General features: G+C 41.1%; 1 protein-coding gene across 3 annotated transcripts in view; it reads left to right on the top strand.

Annotated features, from left to right (window-relative positions):
* The first annotated feature begins 5,334 nt into the window (after positions 1–5,334).
* Positions 5,335–20,086, top strand: part of LOC126299120 (uncharacterized) — a 64,785-nt gene continuing 50,033 nt past the window's right edge. Inside the window, exons 1-2 of one of the 3 annotated variants that reach the window (XM_049990821.1) lie at positions 5,343–6,653; positions 8,712–8,977. In XM_049990821.1, coding sequence (XP_049846778.1) covers positions 6,213–6,623 — 411 coding nt within the window. In that variant the 5' untranslated portion in view covers positions 5,343–6,212 and the 3' untranslated portion in view covers positions 6,624–6,653; positions 8,712–8,977. Of the gene's footprint in view, positions 6,654–8,711; positions 8,978–20,086 lie in introns of those variants that run through there. The other 2 variants (XM_049990819.1, XM_049990820.1) reach the window with 2 other exon arrangements.

Here is a 20,086-nt window from a genome sequence, read left to right as displayed (position 1 = left end):
TCTGCTTGCTATTCTAACTGTAGTATTCGGAACAATTTTCATAGGTAATGTGGTTTATGTATTTTTTTAATAAATTTTTTGTTTATGCTTAATAGTTTTCGAATGCTTTCTAATATCACACAATTTAGCATACATCTTGCCTTGGATAAGCCTCCAACGACTGGTTTCAGCCACCCATTGAATTCAGGTTCTGCTTCCCACGCATCCCGATATTTTTGAGCATACTGCTTCTTCTTCTGCGGTAAATCCATTATGTAAGCCACCACAACATAAGTTTCACCAATTTATAATCACTGGAAATACATTAAAACTCGGGCAGACTAGAGGCCATGAAACAATCTACTCACTCAGTAACTCGATATCAGTCTTATTCTTCATTGTTTAAAACGTAATAATGTCTGAGATATCGCCATCGAATTGTTCTTGCGTTACAATTGTGCGAATTAACATTTCGAAAAATTAGAGGTTGCTGGACAGAAATGTATTTTATTATACTTGATATTACGCATGTTCTTTGTCAATTCGAAAAATAAAGGGGAGTTCAAAAGTTGAAGAATTGTAGATCGATACGCTATCGACGATAACAGGCTAGTCGGTCATGAATAATGAATTGTTCTATAGTCAAGGTTTTCTTACTCTGTAGACAATTCCCACATTCAGATTTACTAAATGCTGAACAATGCTACATGACCTGCTAAGAACTTAATTTAACTTAGTAAACCTACAATAAAGTCAGTGTAGTACACATTCTATAGTTAAAATCTTAGTTTTGTTAATGAAAATACTGGCCCAAAATAGTTTTGTTTTGTACTTCAAAAGTCATCAGTACTCCAAAAGTCGCCAGATAAGTCGCTAAATAATTTTTGTCGCTAAAAAGTTTCTTTTGTCCCTAAGACGAAGGCTAAAGTCGCCATTTCTAGCGACATAGTCGCTAAATTGGCAACACTGGGCAGAGTTTTGAGCACGAACTGACCTCTCGATTTTGTCCCATAAATGTTCGATTGGATTTATGTCAAGCGATCTGGGTGGCAAAATCATTTGCTCGAACTGTCCAGAATGTTCTTCAAACCAATTGTGAACAATTATGGCCTGTGACATGGCACATAGGCATCCATAAAAATCCCATCGTTGTTTGGGAGCATGAAGTCAATGAATGGCTGCAAACTGCCTCCAAGGAGTTGAGCATAATCATTTCCAGTCAACGATCGGTTAAGTTTGACCATAAGACCCTGTCCATTCCATCTAAACGTATCTCACTCCATTATGAAGCTCCATGATGCTACTCCAGGTGGGTGTTAAATGAATGTGAGCAATGGAAAATAATAAATCCTAAAATGATGATTTGGCCCTGTCTGACTATCCCTTGAAGCAGATCTTAGGATGTCTTCATTCTCTTTTTATATATAAATTACAATCTAAACATAAATGTGTGATGAAGGCAACTAATACTACTAAATGATAAACGTTGTTGTTCAATATATATTTATTATAGATTCAAATCAGCCCTTTAAGTACAATTGTCTATATTTCCTAACTAAAATTATTAATCAATTGCCCAACTCTGCCCGTTATTATGATTGCGCAATCTAATATCAATAACGCGAATTGACTGACATCATCTACGTACTAAACACTAGAAGACACTACTTTCAGATATGATCTACGGTGGTGTGGAACCTCAGTGGAAATAAACTAACGTGGTCACAGCTGTTTAGCTTTGTAGCCCTAATAAGCTGAAGCAATTTGCGATTTCATCACATGAACTGCGTCCGCTGCGTCGAAGTGATGGTTCTTGTACTCATCTGCAACTATGGAAAAACTCCAGCCAAAAACCTGTATTCGTACAATGCTACGCTTATGAGTAAAAATCCTTAGAAATAACCCAGCCTGCGTGGTTTCCGAGGTACCGCTTCTTCCTTCCTCTCAGCTGCGTCCAAGATTTGCAGAGTTCCCGATTATCCTTTCGATCCTGCTACAATAGCGGCTGGCCGTCCCCCTGTTGTGCTCCAGAGCTCAGGTGCCACGACGTCCGTCTAGCTACTTCCTGTATTTAAGCAGGACCATCACCTTGCAGGCCTTCCACCCAGAGCTTGAGTTCTGTCTGCCATTGCATGTCCACTGGCGTTCCAATCTCTACTAGTATAGACAATCATTCATTACGCCGTCCTGTTAATAAAGACACTCCATCACCTTTTGTGACAGAGCGAGGTGGCGCAGTGGTTAGCACACTGGACTCGCATTTGGGAGGACGATAAGCGTGCAATAAGCGTTAGCAATTGTTTACAAGGTGTACGTGACAATGTCAGTCTCCTTTAAATATTCATACATACGAAGTAAAACCTATCAAATGATACCTAATTGTGGTTGTAGTTCACGGCAAAGTATGAGGATGAGTGCTTGTAAGGTGCGAAATTATAGCCACCTTACAAAGCTTGCCCAGTACCTTGTTGACAACTTGGGTCCATGGCTTTGGGGGTTTGCGCCACACACGATTCCTACCATCAGATCTTACCAACTGAAACCGGGACTCATTTGACCATGCCAAGGTTTTCCAGTCGTGTAAAATCCAACCGATATGGTCATGAGCCCAGGCAAGGCGCTGCAAGCAATGTCCTGATTAGCAAAGAAACTCGCATAGGTCCTCTGCTCCTACACCCGATTATTTTCGCCGAATTGCCCTAAAGTTTACATTCATCGTACGTCCCACATTGATTTCTGCAGTTATTTCACTTAGCGTTGCATGTTTGTTACCACTGACAAAAAAATGGTTCAAATGGCTCTGAGCACTATGGGACTTAACTTCTGAGGTCATCAGTCCCCTAGAACTTAGAACTACTTAAACCTAACTAACCTAAGAACATCACACACTGTCAGGCACGAGGTAGGATTCGAAACTGCGACCGTAGCGGTCGCACGGGTCCAGACTGTAGCGTCTAAAACCGCTCGGCCACTTCGGCCAGCTTACTACTGACAACTCTACGCAAACGCACTGCTCTCGGTCAATAGTGACGGCTTTCGTCCACTGCGTTGTCCGTGATGAGAGGTAATGCCTGGAATTTGGTACTATCGGCACCCTCTTGAAAGTGTGGATTGCAGAATACTGAATTCCCTAACGGTTTCCGAAATGGAATGTGTCATGCGTCTAGCTCCAGCTACCATTCCGCATTCAAAGTTTATTAATTCCTGTTGTACTTACACAATCACGTTGGAAACCTATTCACATGAGTCACCTGAGTAAAAACGAAAGCTCCATCAGTGTAGTGCCATTTTATATCTTGTTTATGTGATACTACCGCTATCTGTATGTGTGCATATCTCTATCCCATGACGTTTGTCACCTCGGTGCTCCATGGCTTCCAAGACAACTGTGTGATACGTTTGTAGCGTCCTCAAACATAGCTAGTATTGTATGGTGCTTATCCTTGCAACTTTGTGCATCAGTTTCGTCGCTTTGTCAGTTACGAGTCTGATGTGTAGATGGAAAGTAAGTCGTTTGTCAATATGTATTCCTAAATATAGAGTTACTTGTTTCCTCTTTATGTTAATGTTATACAATTTAATAAATGGGTTCCGTTTCAATGCCCCTTTTGAGCAATAGATTTACTGTTTTGTTTGCAGCTATTTTGAGTTTGTATTGGCTACACCAATTACTTATACATATGAGAAGTTATGTGGTTTTGTTCTCTGGGTGTACCCATGAGTTTGCTGATACGACACCTAACAACCCCCTGTCATCTCCACCCACGTTGTTTAAGAGTGGCTCGATAGCAATGTCCCAACAAATTGTTCCACAGATTGAGCCTAGCGTCCATCCTTTCCTTACGTTCATGACTATTTTCTGGTTTTCGGCTTCCCACTCTGCTATTCCATTTTTGCAGTAATCTATTAAGCTGTTGTACAGGACAGTTCGTAGTTGCATCTCACTCAACCTAGCGAACAACACAGGCCACCGACAGATATCAAAAACACCGACGATGTCGATTAAAATTGAAACTAGATATTTATCCTTTCTCGTGTGTATTATTAATAATGCGCGGTTGACTGCATCATCTATTAATCTTAAGGTGGGCTCACACACGTAACAAATGTGTCGCCACAGCTGGTAGCATACCGGTAATGCAGTTGCATGTATGAACTCCCAGTTTTTAGTGGTGCAACTTAGGAGACGCGACTTTTGTAACACCACAGGAAGTTCAACTTGGTTGTACTTTGTTGCGCCACTTCCCTACGACCACTGCTCCGTGGCAGCAGTATTGCGAAACACGAGCATTCTGTCGCAGTTATCGTACAGTCATTGTTCCAGCACCCCTTTCGGTTTCAACGTGTTTTTATTTTATTTATGAAAAAAGTCAAAATGGTGGTAGGTAAGTACACTTTCGCAGCTTCTAGAACTACAAAAACAGCAACCTATTATTGTTTTTATGCAGTTTTGTGTGTGTGTGTGTGCAGACCAGTGACATATCCCACGAAGGAATAAATAAATAATCTTAATACATGTAACCAAAAATGCGAGTCGTATAAACTTCGTAATTTGTGAGACCAAGAATTGTATAAATTGTGGATTATATGCAGGAAATAGCTCTAGAGTGTGATGTGGCAGCTGTTAGATTAAAAATTAGTTATTCGAAACGCCTATATCAACAATTACAACAAGATTATAAAATCTGGAAAGAGTGGCGTGTATGCAGATGATATTTACATGTCAGGTGTTGCAGACAGCATTTTCTTCTCTGAGTGCTATTTCCTTTATATATGTGTTTGTTAAGAATAAGTTGATTTGTACTTAAAGGTGATTTTCGGTTGATTTCTCGCTTACATCGGGAAATGCCGCCTGCTAGCACATAGTTGTTTTCTGCGTTAGAAACTGCATAGTACTGCAGAAAAACTAAAAATTAGAAGAAAATTATGAGTGTTTAACGCATAAAACAACGATGTGCTAGCAGACGGCATTTCCCGATGTAAACGAGAAATCAACCAAAAATCACCTTAAATAGAAATTAACTTATTCTTAACGAACTGATGATATTTTACCTCAATAAAGAGGAACACGTGTGGTGAAAAAAAAAATCACGTATTTCTCTAGTTGCAACGACAGAACAAAAATACACTCAAGAATAGTAATAATAATACGAAGAAGAAGAATAATACGCAATGGAGATGACAAAAAATTTCTTTTTAAGTTATCAGTGCTCGAAATTTGATTTTTAGGAAGGTAAATGACAATAATAAACAATTATTGGAATTTTAACTTCACTTAAAAGGAATACTTTTTGGGTTGGCAACGCTGGCTATTAGTGTGCAGTATCTTTGGTAATGAAGCTTGTAATCGATTTTGTTGTGTGAAGGATTAGAAGGTGGGAGGTGGAAGGTAGTGACAGTAGCGGTGGATTGAGTTGTCATGAATCTCAATCATTCATTGTTTTTTTTGCGGGAAAACTGAAGTGTTGTGGTCTGGCTAAAGTTCTGTTGCTGGAATTGGAAAAATCTTTTGCCAAATTTATGGTTATCGGTGGAACATGTTAAATTATCCAAGAAGATTTGAAAAGTCAAATGGTTTTCCCGGCGAAATTAGATTTCAACATTAAACGATTCCAAACACTTGGAAACATATTTATATAAACAGTGCTGCGTTGTCTGCAAATGAATCTCTGCATTCGCTGGCTCTCGTAATTTCGAAGGTAAAGACGCGAAATAGACACCACTGGACGAAGTGGAAAATGCGTTACGCCTTCCAATAGCAGGAGCATTTGTTCCAAGAAACGTGCCCAGTTTGAAACAGAGAACTGGTGACTTTCATCAGGCATGAATCGTACGACCTCAGGTATGTTCCACCATAAAAAAGCAACTAAAATATACAGGCTGGAAAATTATTTGTTTGAATAGAAGTAAGAGATGGTTCCTTAAGAAGGCTCGTACCAGATTCTCTCTCCTCGTCATTGTCAGATGTAAACTACCTTAATTTCTCATTTTTAAAGTGGTGGCGAATAAAATTAAAAATCGACCCAAGATAAATGATCATATTGTTGCTCTTAACAAGTATGATTGATTGCAACATTTTTATGTGAATGCAATTATCTGTATTGTACTTTCGGATACACACGTACTTGAGGTACCCATAATTTTAGGTGCAAAGTGGTCGAATAAGCCAGGCCATAATAATTAATTGTTGATATATTCTGGCAATTTCAAAGTACGCAGCACTATTGGAAAAAATGTCAAGTGATTCTAAAGAAAACCACCTCCATGTAGGGGAGACGACACAGTGCCATGGTCACCCTGAGGAGATTCCTTGTACAACAAATGGTGGTAGTGAAGATGTCAGTGCCATCACTGCCTCAGAAGAGCCAGACAAGTTTGCACATATTGAACCCAGCCGAGATGATAAAAAACAGAGTAATTTAGCACAAGATTTTGAACAAAATGTTCCATTAAATGTCTCCTGTAATAAATTTTCACCCCCAGTGGAAAATTCAAATGTCTCTAAAATCGCAGAAACTAGTTTTCCACATGACTGGGATGAAACTGCAACAGAACAGTTGGTTGACAGCATATTATTGGAAGCAGTGGGTGTGCCATCTCCCGTGTCACCACTGTCAAGCCATGACAATGACGACGGCCTTTGAACATTCGGTTATGGAATTTGAATCATACGGGTGAGTCACAACATTGTGGCATGTTTTAAGTTTTGGTTCTTTGTAGTGTGTGCTTGAATTAAAAGTAGATCAGAGACACACAGAAGTTTCATTGTTGAATTTATCATCTTATACATAGCAGTTTCTGTTTATTTTTATTTACGTCTAATTGGGGGTGGGGTTAAAATGTATTAACGAGTAAAAAATAGAGGATGTTTACAAATAAGTTATGCAAGAGCATTGTGAAAAGGCTAAATAACTTACAGAAATGTCCGAAACAATACTAAATGCACTGTATCATAAAGTTTTATTTCTGCCTTCCTGATGTTCCCACTAGGTTACATGTGTAATTGAGTTACTGCAACAGTCATCATGGAGTCTTATAAGGCTGTAGAGCATGTTCTGTTTGTCGTTTCATCAGTTTAAATCTACTAGGCCTACTAGATTTCAGAGATATTTCAGGACTAAACACTGCAAGCCACCATCTCAAAGACAAACTGTTATTAATTGGTACAATCATTTCACCAAAAGTGGCCATGTATCACACAGGAAGCCAGTCAGTCGGTCAGCAATATCTGATGCAGCAATTGAACAAGGTTGGCAGTCTTAAATTTGTAGTCCAGATAAACGGAGACATACCAGCTTAGAATAGAATATGCTTAGTTATAGTGTGCAAGGTATTCAAATACTACAAATTGGAACTGTTACTTATCTCTGTAGGAATGTCCTGACTTGGACTGGACAGTGCAGAATAATGTTAACACGATCATCTGATTTAACCTCAATAGACTGCTGTGTATGGAGTTTCGTTAAAGGCAGTGTTTGTTCCTCTACTTCTGGGAAATGTTAGTGAGGTGTGACAACAAATAACACACAGTTGTCTTCATACATAGATTTGCTTGATAGGATTTGGCAGGAAACTAATTACAAATAGGACATTTGTCTCACTACAAAAGATAGTAACACTGAAATTTGTAAATAAAACTGGAATATGTTTTGCTGTATTGAACATTTCTGTAAGTTATTTACCTTTTCATAGACAAATGTTACTGTAGCACAACTAATTTATAAACACCCTGTATCAAACATACCATACTAGAAATGTTATGTGGTGTGAGGATAAAGACACAAGTTATCAGCATGTTGGTACATGTGCATTTAGTGTGTGGTAGTGTCTTGTCTTGAAATCTTAGTAGTGGTGACATAGCTGTAGTGTAGCTCAGGATCTTATTTAGTTGGAGGATGAAAATTTGATTGACAGTTGGTGAAACCAATGAATGTGAATACAACATAAAGGTTGTCATCAGAAATTTAGTGTCATTGCCTAAAGTTTACATTTGTCACATATTTAACATAATTTTTGTTATAAATAAAACTGCAAAATAGGAAAAGTGGATTAACTGAAAGGTTAGATACTGCTTACATAACTTGCATATGTACTATCAACTTTCAAGTTAGCTTAGATCTTTGCCTAAGCTGCAGATCAATATGCCATGACATCAAAGATTCTGTATTAACATTTGTTGGCTTTGCCAACCCACAAATTGTCGTTTTCCAACCTGACCTGGGTCTAAGGCTATCAACAGATCAGTTTGTTGCCACAGCCTACATTCCAAACCTAATATAAATGTAGATGACATATTGTCAGTGTTCTGTCATTTTTTGCACAATCACATACCTTTGTGCACTGTGTCGTTATGTTACTGAATGGAGCGAACATTTTTGATATCAGTAGATTCAGTTGAGCTGAAAAAGTTATATTACATTATAGACAAATTACCAAAATATTTTGTTGTGCTTTTGGTATGTAAACTATGAAAAATAGTAAGGGGGTGGGTGAGAGACTACATAACTGTAAGTTCTGCAGAAATTTTTCATATGTTAAAATTTAGATATGTCACAATTAAAGACAGACATGTGCAGCTCTGTATAATTGAGTGCTGTTGGGGGAAAATTGCTACCAGAATAGTATGCTGGGCTCTTATGAGGCTGTACACATTGCATCACCATATCCACATAGTTAAGTAGGTACAAGTTAATGAAAGTGGGTAAATGAAGTGCTGTAAATATTCTTCTCAGGTCAGTGATTATGAAGAGAATCTTGCTGCAGTCAAACTATTTGAAGAAAACCAGTATATCATATCACCAGTGAGAAGTCCATAAGCTGATCTGAATTTGTGATTAACACAAGCCTGCAGGATCTTAATGTTGTTAGAAAAAATCAGGTATTTGTGGGCATCACACTTAAAGATATTTGCACAACCTTATGTACATCATCAAATGAATTCTCCAAGACAGTTTTACTGAACGCCAGGGAATAATTTTAAATGACTGTTCTGATGCAATAGGCTTGAAAGTTCTTGACTATATTCATTTTAACCCTGATTTTGCCCTGTGGGACATTATTTTTTCTCAGGATATTGTGTCATAATCTCCCTTCTGCTGCGCCCAAAGACTGTACTTTAAAAAGGCACATTTTTAAGTATGAAGATGTGTTGTCCTGGCTGAATAAATGTTCTCAACTGCCAGTGGTTTTGAATGCTGAAGAGAAGCATTGAATGAAGTGAATATGATTTTGACAAAGAGAAATAAGTGTGACATTGTGGAACTGTACTAGCACCCTTTAAAGAGCAGAAGGGAAACACTGTGAATGCTTGTGAATAATTGTGTACTGTGGCTGCAACTATTAAATCATTCTAGTTTAGAGTTTATGCACACACAAATGTTCGAATGTGTGTGAAATCATATGGGACTTAACTGCTAAGGTCATCAGTCCCTAAGCTTACACACTACTTAACCTAAATTATTCTAAGTACAAACCCATGCCCGAGGGAGGACTCAAACATCTGCCGGGACCAGTCGCACAGGCCATGACTGCAGCACCTTAGAACGCTTGGCTAATCCTGTGCGGCTCTGCTCACAAATAAGATTTTGCAATCAGTACAGTTTTGGTATTACTACATTTGATGTAAGAAGAGGCTAACAAGCATTCAGTCCCATTATGATTTTAGTTTTTGGTCAATACTAAAATCATAGTGGGCATGAATGCTTGGACTTCACATAAATTTGAAAGTAATATGGTCCAAATTCTCATAAAAATAACAGGGCTTGGATTACATGTTTTCCCTAAATCACTTTAAGCAAATGCTAGATTGGTGTGTTTGAAAAGCTGATGCGTTGTTGTTGTTGTTGTTGTTGTTTCCAAACATGTGCTCCATCTCTTGAGTATCTTATTGCTGAATGGACACACATCCAAATTCTTTGTCTCCTACAGTTCTTCAAACACAAAATAACACAAATGCTGAAGGCACACAGTTGTAGTAACAGTAATTTTACTCATCTGTGGACCGCTTATACAAGAATGTTCGACATGAGCTTGTTTAAATTGATGGACGCATTGCCATTGTTGGTTTGGCCTGCTGGCAAAACTCCATCACATGTGTTGATGGAATACAGCAGGATAAACCAGGGTGTACAATATCACTGGTCAGCTTTGACCAGTAATGCCGTACCAAGGTGCAACACGAAAGATTTCGAGATAGCAACCAGTACTTCCATGGCACCCAACTATAAACACGAAATATAAAAGTCATGCAAATACTTAATAATAAACAAACTAATGTGACAGCTGTCAGAAATGGAATTTGTAGTGGGGGAGATACTATTGTGGAATGTAACTGCAAAATCACATTAGTACTGGAATATATAAATGCAGCAACAAAACGAGTTACAGGGAAAACGTCAAAAGATAATAAAACATGATATTGACAACCTGAGTTGACCTTTATTGCTCAGCTGGAAAGGTCAATATCAATACAAAAAATGTTAAAAGTTGTGCTACACAACTGTTGAAAATTGCAAAACCTAACAAAACTCAGTATTGACAACCTATGGTGACCCACGTAGCTCAGTTTTAAAGACTGATATGTACACAAAAATCAAAAGCAACATCTCACTAATAAAAGCCAAAGACATGACAGATACACAAAGTGAAAAATCATGAATACTAATGTAAGACAGTATGGACGACATCAATCTGTCCATGGTACCACAAAATCAAAACTTCTTCATATAACTAACACTTTAAAACATGACTCCACCCCATGCAGGTGAAACACACTGATACCTTTACCAATCTCAATCCAAAGTAATCGCCAACTGTTAACAACACAACCAAAAAGTTCATAGAAAATTATGCTAAAACTAATTTGTCTATACATGAAACAATTATGCAGATACCATACATATTAAATAGAAAAAAACCATACAAAATACCTACCAACTCAGATGATGCACCAAACTAGCTGTCTTGTGATAGCAAAAACAATATTTCATCAACACAATCTCGTAACCAGGAAGCCTAGAATTCTCAGACCAGGAACTCTTTCGTACAGAACACTATCCACCACCACCACCACCACCACCACCACCACATATACTGGTTCCTGGGTCAAAATGCAGCAACTTTGGTCATTCTCATACCTTCTCCACAAACTTAATACTTTGTGTGCTTGGTAATTCATACAAATAAGTCTAGGAATTTAGTCGTGCTCAACATGCTGTCCCCCATTGTGACATACAGGGACCGACTTATCAACTTTATCGCAACTATAATTAACACAACACAAAATTTAATTTCCAAAATGAAACTTTGCTGTAACTGCCACACTCTTCCATTATCACTATCATCACAAACAAAACTCAATGAGCCTAATATCTGTAAAAAAAAAAAAAAACACAATTTAGAAACATAAATGTCCCACACTAGAGCCCAGCACCACATATTCCAACACACACTCGGCAAACATGCTATACCACCATGACACAAAATGTAGCACAGATCAAAGCAGACAAGTGGTATTGTATGTTCAATTTCACCCATCCTACCAATATAGACCTGATTACTCATAGATAAGCTCATATACTGCAGACAGCCTGCCTACAAGACATACCAGGTGTTAGTGATGGGATGGCAAGATTATACTCCATGGGGACTCAAACCCAGCTATTACAACAGTAATAAAATGAGACTTCATTGGTTTCACTAATATAATTTAACTGTTAGTGTTGGAACCACTGCAGGAATTTGGGGTTTTTGGGGTGTAGATGATCCTGTTACCTGTGTCTCGTGTGCGTGTGTCTCGTGTGTGCGTGTGTCTCTCGTGTGCGCGTGTGTGTCTCTCGTGTGCGCGTGTGTGTCTCTCGTGTGCGCGTGTGTGTCTCTCGTGTGCGCGTGTGTGTCTCTCGTGTGCGCGTGTGTGTCTCTCGTGTGCGCGTGTGTGTCTCTCGTGTGCGCGTGTGTGTCTCTCGTGTGCGCGTGTGTGTCTCTCGTGTGCGCGTGTGTGTCTCTCGTGTGCGCGTGTGTGTCTCTCGTGTGCGCGTGTGTGTCTCTCGTGTGCGCGTGTGTGTCTCTCGTGTGCGCGCGTGTGTGTCTCTCGTGTGCGCGCGTGTGTGTCTCTCGTGTGCGCGCGTGTGTGTCTCTCGTGTGCGCGCGTGTGTGTCTCTCGTGTGCGCGCGTGTGTGTCTCTCGTGTGCGCGCGTGTGTGTCTCTCGTGTGCGCGCGTGTGTGTCTCTCGTGTGCGCGCGTGTGTGTCTCTCGTGTGCGCGCGTGTGTGTCTCTCGTGTGCGCGCGTGTGTGTCTCTCGTGTGCGCGCGTGTGTGTCTCTCGTGTGCGCGCGTGTGTGTCTCTCGTGTGCGCGCGTGTGTGTCTCTCGTGTGCGCGCGTGTGTGTCTCTCGTGTGCGCGCGTGTGTGTCTCTCGTGTGCGCGCGTGTGTGTCTCTCGTGTGCGCGCGTGTGTGTCTCTCGTGTGCGCGCGTGTGTGTCTCTCGTGTGCGCGCGTGTGTGTCTCTCGTGTGCGCGCGTGTGTGTCTCTCGTGTGCGCGCGTGTGTGTCTCTCGTGTGCGCGCGTGTGTGTCTCTCGTGTGCGCGCGTGTGTGTCTCTCGTGTGCGCGCGTGTGTGTGTCTCGTGTGCGCGCGTGTGTGTCTCTCGTGTGCGCGCGTGTGTGTCTCTCGTGTGCGCGCGTGTGTGTCTCTCGTGTGCGCGCGTGTGTGTCTCTCGTGTGCGCGCGTGTGTGTCTCTCGTGTGCGCGCGTGTGTGTCTCTCGTGTGCGCGCGTGTGTGTCTCTCGTGTGCGCGCGTGTGTGTCTCTCGTGTGCGCGCGTGTGTGTCTCTCGTGTGCGCGCGTGTGTGTCTCTCGTGTGCGCGCGTGTGTGTCTCTCGTGTGCGCGCGTGTGTGTCTCTCGTGTGCGCGCGCGTGTGTGTCTCTCGTGTGCGCGCGCGTGTGTGTCTCTCGTGTGCGCGCGTGTGTGTCTCTCGTGTGCGCGCGTGTGTGTCTCTCGTGTGCGCGCGTGTGTGTCTCTCGTGTGCGCGCGTGTGTGTCTCTCGTGTGCGCGCGTGTGTGTCTCTCGTGTGCGCGCGTGTGTGTCTCTCGTGTGTGCGCGCGTGTGTGTCTCTCGTGTGCGCGCGTGTGTGTCTCTCGTGTGCGCGCGTGTGTGTCTCTCGTGTGCGCGTGTGTGTGTCTCTCGTGTGCGCGTGTGTGTGTCTCTCGTGTGCGCGTGTGTGTGTCTCTCGTGTGCGCGTGTGTGTGTCTCTCGTGTGCGCGCGTGTGCGTGCGTGTCTCTCGTGTGCGCGCGTGTGCGTGCGTGTCTCTCGTGTGCGCGCGTGTGCGTGCGTGTCTCTCGTGTGCGCGCGTGTGCGTGCGTGTCTCTCGTGTGCGCGCGTGTGCGTGCGTGTCTCTCGTGTGCGCGCGTGTGCGTGCGTGTCTCTCGTGTGCGCGCGTGTGCGTGCGTGTCTCTCGTGTGCGCGCGTGTGTGTGCGTGTCTCTAGTGTGCGCGCGTGTGTGTGCGTGTCTCTAGTGTGCGCGCGTGTGTGTGCGTGTCTCTCGTGTGCGTGCGTGTGTGTGTGTGTGTGTCTCGTGTGCGTGCGTGCGTGCGTGCGTGCGTGCGTGTGTGTGTGTGTGTGTGTGTGTGTGTGTGTGTCTCTCGTGTGCGTGTGTGTGTGTGTGTGTGTGTGTGTGTGTGTGTCTCTCGTGTGCGTGCGTGCGTGTGTGTGTGTGTGTGTGTGTGTGTGTGTCTCGCGTGCGTGCGTGTGTGTGTGTGTGTGTGTGTGTGTGTGTGTGTGTGTGTGTGTGTGTGTGTGTCTCTCGTGTGCGTGCGTGCGTGTGTGTGTGTGTGTGTGTGTGTGTGTGTGTCTCTCGTGTGCGTGCGTGCGTGCGTGTGTGTGTGTGTGTGTCTCTCGTGTGCGTGCGTGCGTGTGTGTGTGTGTGTGTGTGTGTGTGTGTGTGTGTGTGTGTGTGTGTGTGTGTGTGTGTGTCTCTCGTGTGCGTGCGTGCGTGCGTGTGTGTGTGTGTCTCTCGTGTGCGTGCGTGCGTGTGTGTGTGTGTCTCTCGTGTGCGTGCGTGCGTGTGTGTGTGTGTCTCTCGTGTGCGTGCGTGCGTGTGTGTGTGTGTCTCTCGTGTGCGTGCGTGCGTGCGTGTGTGTGTGTGTCTCTCGTGTGCGTGCGTGCGTGCGTGTGTGTGTGTGTCTCTCGTGTGCGTGCGTGCGTGCGTGTGTGTGTGTGTCTCTCGTGTGCGTGCGTGCGTGCGTGCGTGTGTGTGTGTGTCTCTCGTGTGCGTGCGTGCGTGCGTGCGTGTGCGTGTGTGTGTGTGTCTCTCGTGTGCGTGCGTGCGTGCGTGTGTGTGTGTGTCTCTCGTGTGCGTGCGTGCGTGCGTGTGTGTGTGTGTGTGTCTCTCGTGTGCGTGCGTGCGTGCGTGTGTGTGTGTGTGTGTCTCTCGTGTGCGTGCGTGCGTGCGTGCGTGTGTGTGTGTGTGTGTGTGTGTGTGTGTCTCGTGTGCGTGCGTGCGTGCGTGCATGTGTGTGTGTCTCGTGTGCGCGCGGGTGTCTCGTGTGTGTGTGTGTGTGTGTGTGTGTGTGTGTGTGTGTGTGTGTGTGTGTGTGTGACCGCGTGTTGTTATGACACGTTTATTGGCTATGTGAAGTGACAACTTTCTTATCACTTTTCAGCCGACCTAGACCACAAGTTACACTACAGATTAGTCTTGTACCATGACATGTTGATATCACTAATCAATGCACCCTTATACATTGCATTGTATTGTATTCAATGTGTTTAATAGAACACTTCAGTGATGTATTTGCATTCACCCCTGCCATTACATTAGATAGTATTGTACAGTGAGAATGGTTGTAGATTCACTTGTATAATGCTTAATGTAATTTTTTTTTCTCTTGTCCAGGACATGCTGTTTCTGAAAAGTTCACAAATTGTTCTCTAATGATAGATGGTGCACTGAACTTGTTTTCGGGAGGAGCACCATCATGATTTATATTTTCTGTAGCTGCTGCTTATCACCAAAGCCAAATTTTGTGGTGATGCAGTTAAAATAGACTGTGCCCCGTTTTGTCCCCAGCTTTGTTCAGTCTGAATCTGTTTCATCTATGATTGTCATCATTGACTAGCTATGGAACGCTGAACTTGCTTCCTTCGTTCCTGTACAAACCTTTTCAGAGGGCCACATGAAACACAATGGATGTGACATAACCACATTTTGTTTTCGATATTTTTATACATAGAGAAATTTCACATACTAATACCAAAAATACAAAAAAAAAGAGGATAATGGAATATAGTCGAATTAAGTCGGGTGATGCTGAAGAAATTAGATTAGGAAATGAGACACTTAAAGTAGTAAAGGAGTTTTGCTATTTGGGGAGCAAAATAACTGATGATGGTCGAAGTAGAGAGGATATAAAATGTAGACTGGCAATGACAAGGAAAGCGTTTCTGAAGAAGAGAAATTTGTTGACATTGAGTATAGATTTAAGTGTCAGGAAGTCGTTTCTGAAAGTATTTGTATGGAGTGTAGCCATGTATGGAAGTGAAACATGGACAATAAATAGTTTGGACAAGAAGAGAATAGAAGCTTTCGAAATGTGGTGCTACAGAAGAATGCTAAAGATTCGATGGGTAGATCACATAACTAATGAGGAGGTACTGAATAGAATTGGGGAGAAGGGGAATTTGTGGCACAACTTGACTAGAAGAAGGGATGCAGAAAATCGTAGAGGGAGGCCAAGAGATGAATACATTACGCAGATTCAGAAGGATGTAGTTTGCAGTAAGTACTGGGAGATGAAGCAGTTTGCACAGGATAGAGTAGCATGGAGAGCTGCATCAAACCAGTCTCAGGACTGAAGACCACAACAACACCAAAATGGCTATTATACAGCGTGTCACAGAAATGTGCATTCTTAAAGGGACACTGCCTCCTCATCTGAGCAATTGATTCAGTGTAGTGTGAATTAAATATACATGATATTTCCAGAATGAGATTTTCACTCTGCAGCGGAGTGTGCGCTGATGAGACTTCCTGGCAGATTAAAACTGTGTGCCCGACAGAGACTCGAACTCGGGACCTTTGCCTTTCGCGGGCAAGTGCTCTACCATCTGAGCTACCGAAGCATGACTCACGCCCGGTACTCACAGCTTTACTTCTGCCAGTATCCGTCTCCTACCTTCCAAACTTTACAGAAGCTCTCCTGCGAACCTTGCAGAACTAGCACTCCTGAAAGAAAGGATATTGCGGAGACATGGCTTAGTTTGGAAGGTAGGAGACGGATACTGGCAGAAGTAAAGCTGTGAGTACCGGGCGTGAGTCGTGCTTCGGTAGCTCAGATGGTAGAGCACTTGCCCGCGAAAGGCAAAGGTCCCGAGTTCGAGTCTCGGTCGGGCACACAGTTTTAATCTGCCAGGAAGTCTCATACATGATATTTGTTTTAATATGGAAAATCGGTGAAAATATAGACAAGGACAGAATTTGATGCCTCTTACAAGTTTTAAACTTTTTTTGTAGTTAGTGATTTTTGATTACATTGTATGGCTCCCTTAGGTGAAATACAATAATTTTATTAACTATGGATATTAAACATTACAGTACAGATTCATCTATCACAATATCCTCTTTGATATTACATAGCAAAACAGGTATTGAGGAGAGATATACATGTAACATTTGTATGGGACTATGCACCACTTTTTTGTGATGGATTAGTTCTATGTTGATAATGCATTTGTTGTATTGACACCTACATGTACTAGTGGTGTGTGTTCGTAAGGACATGTTAGCTGATTACAGTGCATATTTTGTTACTATTTATCCTCTCATAACTGGTGAAAGGGCTCAACTTAGGATATTATAGATGGTGATAGATGTACATAGACACGTGAACGATGTCTTATTGCCATTCAGTTTCTATATCAGCTCCAAGTAGTTCATAAGAAAAGGTACACAAGCTGCAGAGATTCATGTGTCAACAAGGAAAACAGAATCTGAGTGCCAGCTCTCCAGTTCTTTCTGATTTTGTGTAAATAATGGAATCTAGCAGGAGTATGTAGATTTTACAATCAAAAAGTCACAGCAGTAAGTGAGGCATGGAAAAAATCCTTCTATCATAGCATAATATGGTTAAAACTTGTTTGGAATAGAATAATTCAAGCTTATCAAATGTCACTATGCTGCTACAGGAATATGTAAAAGGGAAAGCAAAAATCTTTTGACAAATTAACCTCATTTGTTTCTTTCAAATCATCTACAAAATTTTTGAATTGGTTGTCATGTAATTGTTCATATGACACCATCTTCATAAAACTGTGGCTGCACTATAAACTTTCATTGTTCACTCTAATCTTATTTTGGATCAAACTAAATTTTTCAACAATTGTAATCATAAAATCAACATACATACATTATCTTTATGATCTCATGTAGTGAATTCATGCATTTAATAGCTTCATAAAAAAGAGGCCCACTGATTATGAATATTCTATTCTGTGGAAAAAGGGGAAGCAATCAAGATAGTTTTGAAACAAAATATGAAAGAATTAAAAAAATAAGTCAACCGAAGTGTTTATTACTGGGTGATTAGAATGGACTGTTTCCATTCTTCCACTTTGTATTAAAGAAAAACCACAATATCAAGGCTCTTTCTTAAAGTGATTTATACTGTTTTGGAATAGGTCACACTCAAATAATTTTGAAAGCTTCCATTTTTTGGTTGTCATTTTCTGTTGTGGGGAGTTACCCCTGTTTGTGTACTACAAGGTAAACAAGGGTACTAAAACAATTTGACATTAATGTTGTTTAGGTAACATTTTGTAACTTTGTGTCTGGACAAAATGTGACTTAGTGAATCCAAAATGGAGATTTGTGATCTTACATGAATGGATGTGGTGACGGAGTTTCGAGTTGTATGAACTCGAAGGCATAACATATTTTGAAGTTAAAATAAATTGAAATTGGTTATTATGTAGTTAAGTTTCTACTAATTTCAGATATATTACAGGAACAACTAACGTAGTATCCCAGATATTGGCATCCACGAAGATTTATTAATTTCTACAAAGTTACTAGAGAGGATGATACAGAGTGTAAGATGTCATTAAAGAAGAGTTAATTCAGCTTTTTTGTTAGTTTGCTTCAGGTATATTGTCAGAAAATAAGAAATTACGTCACCAATGTGCCAGTTAAAATGCCATGATATGCACTTTCAAACTAAAAGTTACCAGATAAACGGAAAAAATAATTCAGCTGGCAATTATAAAAGATATAATGCCTCATGTTATAATTTAATCTGAGTTTCATGAAATAGAAAGGAAAAAAAAAGTTTGCAAATACATGGGACGCCAGTGAATTTCATTTGCTGTGCATTCTATTTACCTATTCACGGTGTGAGCTTTGATGTCAACATCAAACTATAGGTCCACTTAAAACTGACTGGATAAGCCAGTGCAAAGATTGGACACAGACAAGGCTTATTGTTTCTGGTATTGTCATGTCTAGTAAAGCATACAGTGTTGAAACTGACGTTTGGGTAGAAATCTGCTTAACTATTCAAGAAACCTTTAAACCGGGTGGCCCCCATGCTACTAAAGTGAGGCCACAGCAGGTGGTGTGATAGCTGATACAGCAATGGCACTGTGTGCTGCTGTTTCCACATTCAACTGTCAAAATTTTAGTTGCACCATTTTTAGTGTGCTGTCAGGTCAGGTTATTTGGACAGACAATGTTGTCATTCAGGTTATGGCATTAAAATTGAGCTGGAAATCCAGTGAAGAAGGGGAAGAAGAAAAAGAAGCTAGATTTTGAAGTGGGTGTTGTGCAGTAATGTCAGAGGCATCAAACACACTTATGATTGAAGTAACACTCGTAAACAAAAATCCATTTGCAGACTGCTTTTGGATAACAAAAGTAAATTTTAAAATACTTGTTGAGGGGTGTATCAACCCCAATTAAGAAATCTGATACATTAGATATATCATACTAGTTTTGAGTGAAACTACTGGTGGTTAAGAGTCTTCAGTATGTATACCACGTTCCCAAAAGTACAGTTTTAATGTTATTGTTATTGTTGGATGCTCATTCGAAAGCTAATATTTTCGGTCATGGTTTGCACATTTGTTAAATAAGACAAAATATTGAAGCACTTTTATTCTGAAGTTTGGAGCTATGCTTTGTGCAAATGCACTAGGACACTAATATATTTTATGAATGGATATTCATGTTCCTTTATTGAAAGCTGCAGTCAAGCTGAAATTATACTATCACCAGAAAACTTGTTAATCTCTGTCTAAAATTCACTTGGCAGATGTTAAGGTGCATTTTTATGTTGCCTGTCCTAGAATGTAAATTACTACCATTAATATTCATCATTTGTAGAGTTAAGTAAGCTGCTGCGAAACTACAAATCACATGTAACTAATTGCTCAGTAACACTTGCTTACTCCACACATCTTATTCATGCATGGAATTGTAGAAATATCATATACCTTCATGATATAACCATCTTGTTCATGTAACTGGCATGGTAAAACCTCTGTCAGTAAACTTGAACAGAGAAAGGTAATATCATGTTCCTGTTAAAATACACACAATGTTGTCATGGAAATAGGCACATACTATCTTAAATAAAAACACACACATCAGAGTTTCCTGGTACTCACTGTAAAGAACAAAATCATACTGCATATCATTTTGTTGTTATGGCAGTGCACTTACTATACAGCATAAAATGATCAATTCTTTGTGTTGACAAAGTACAGCAAAAGGCATTCTGCTAGCTTTGTTACCAGTAGATTTGACCTGCACAGTATTCTGCAGATACTTTATGAACTCAAATGGGATTTCCTTCATGGAAGATGGCACTCTTTTCATGAGGTCTTGCAGTGGAAATTTAGAGAACCGGCGTTTGAGGCAGACATAAGAATGTTTCTACTGGTGACAATATACATTTTGTGTAAGGAACACAAAGATACGAGAAATTAGGGCTCATATGGAGAATTTTAAGACGGTTACTTTTCCCCTTGCTCTATTTGAGATTGGAACTACAAAGGAAATGACTAAGTAGTGGTATGTGGCACTGTACAGTGGCTTGCAGAGTATGTATGTAGATGTAGTGAC

This window comes from Schistocerca gregaria, chromosome X, assembly GCF_023897955.1.
Source record: "Schistocerca gregaria isolate iqSchGreg1 chromosome X, iqSchGreg1.2, whole genome shotgun sequence".
In the NCBI taxonomy this organism is placed as follows: domain Eukaryota; kingdom Metazoa; phylum Arthropoda; class Insecta; order Orthoptera; family Acrididae; genus Schistocerca; species Schistocerca gregaria.
The sequence above is the reverse complement of the archived record's forward strand: the minus strand, read 5'-3'. Positions and strand labels throughout refer to the sequence as shown.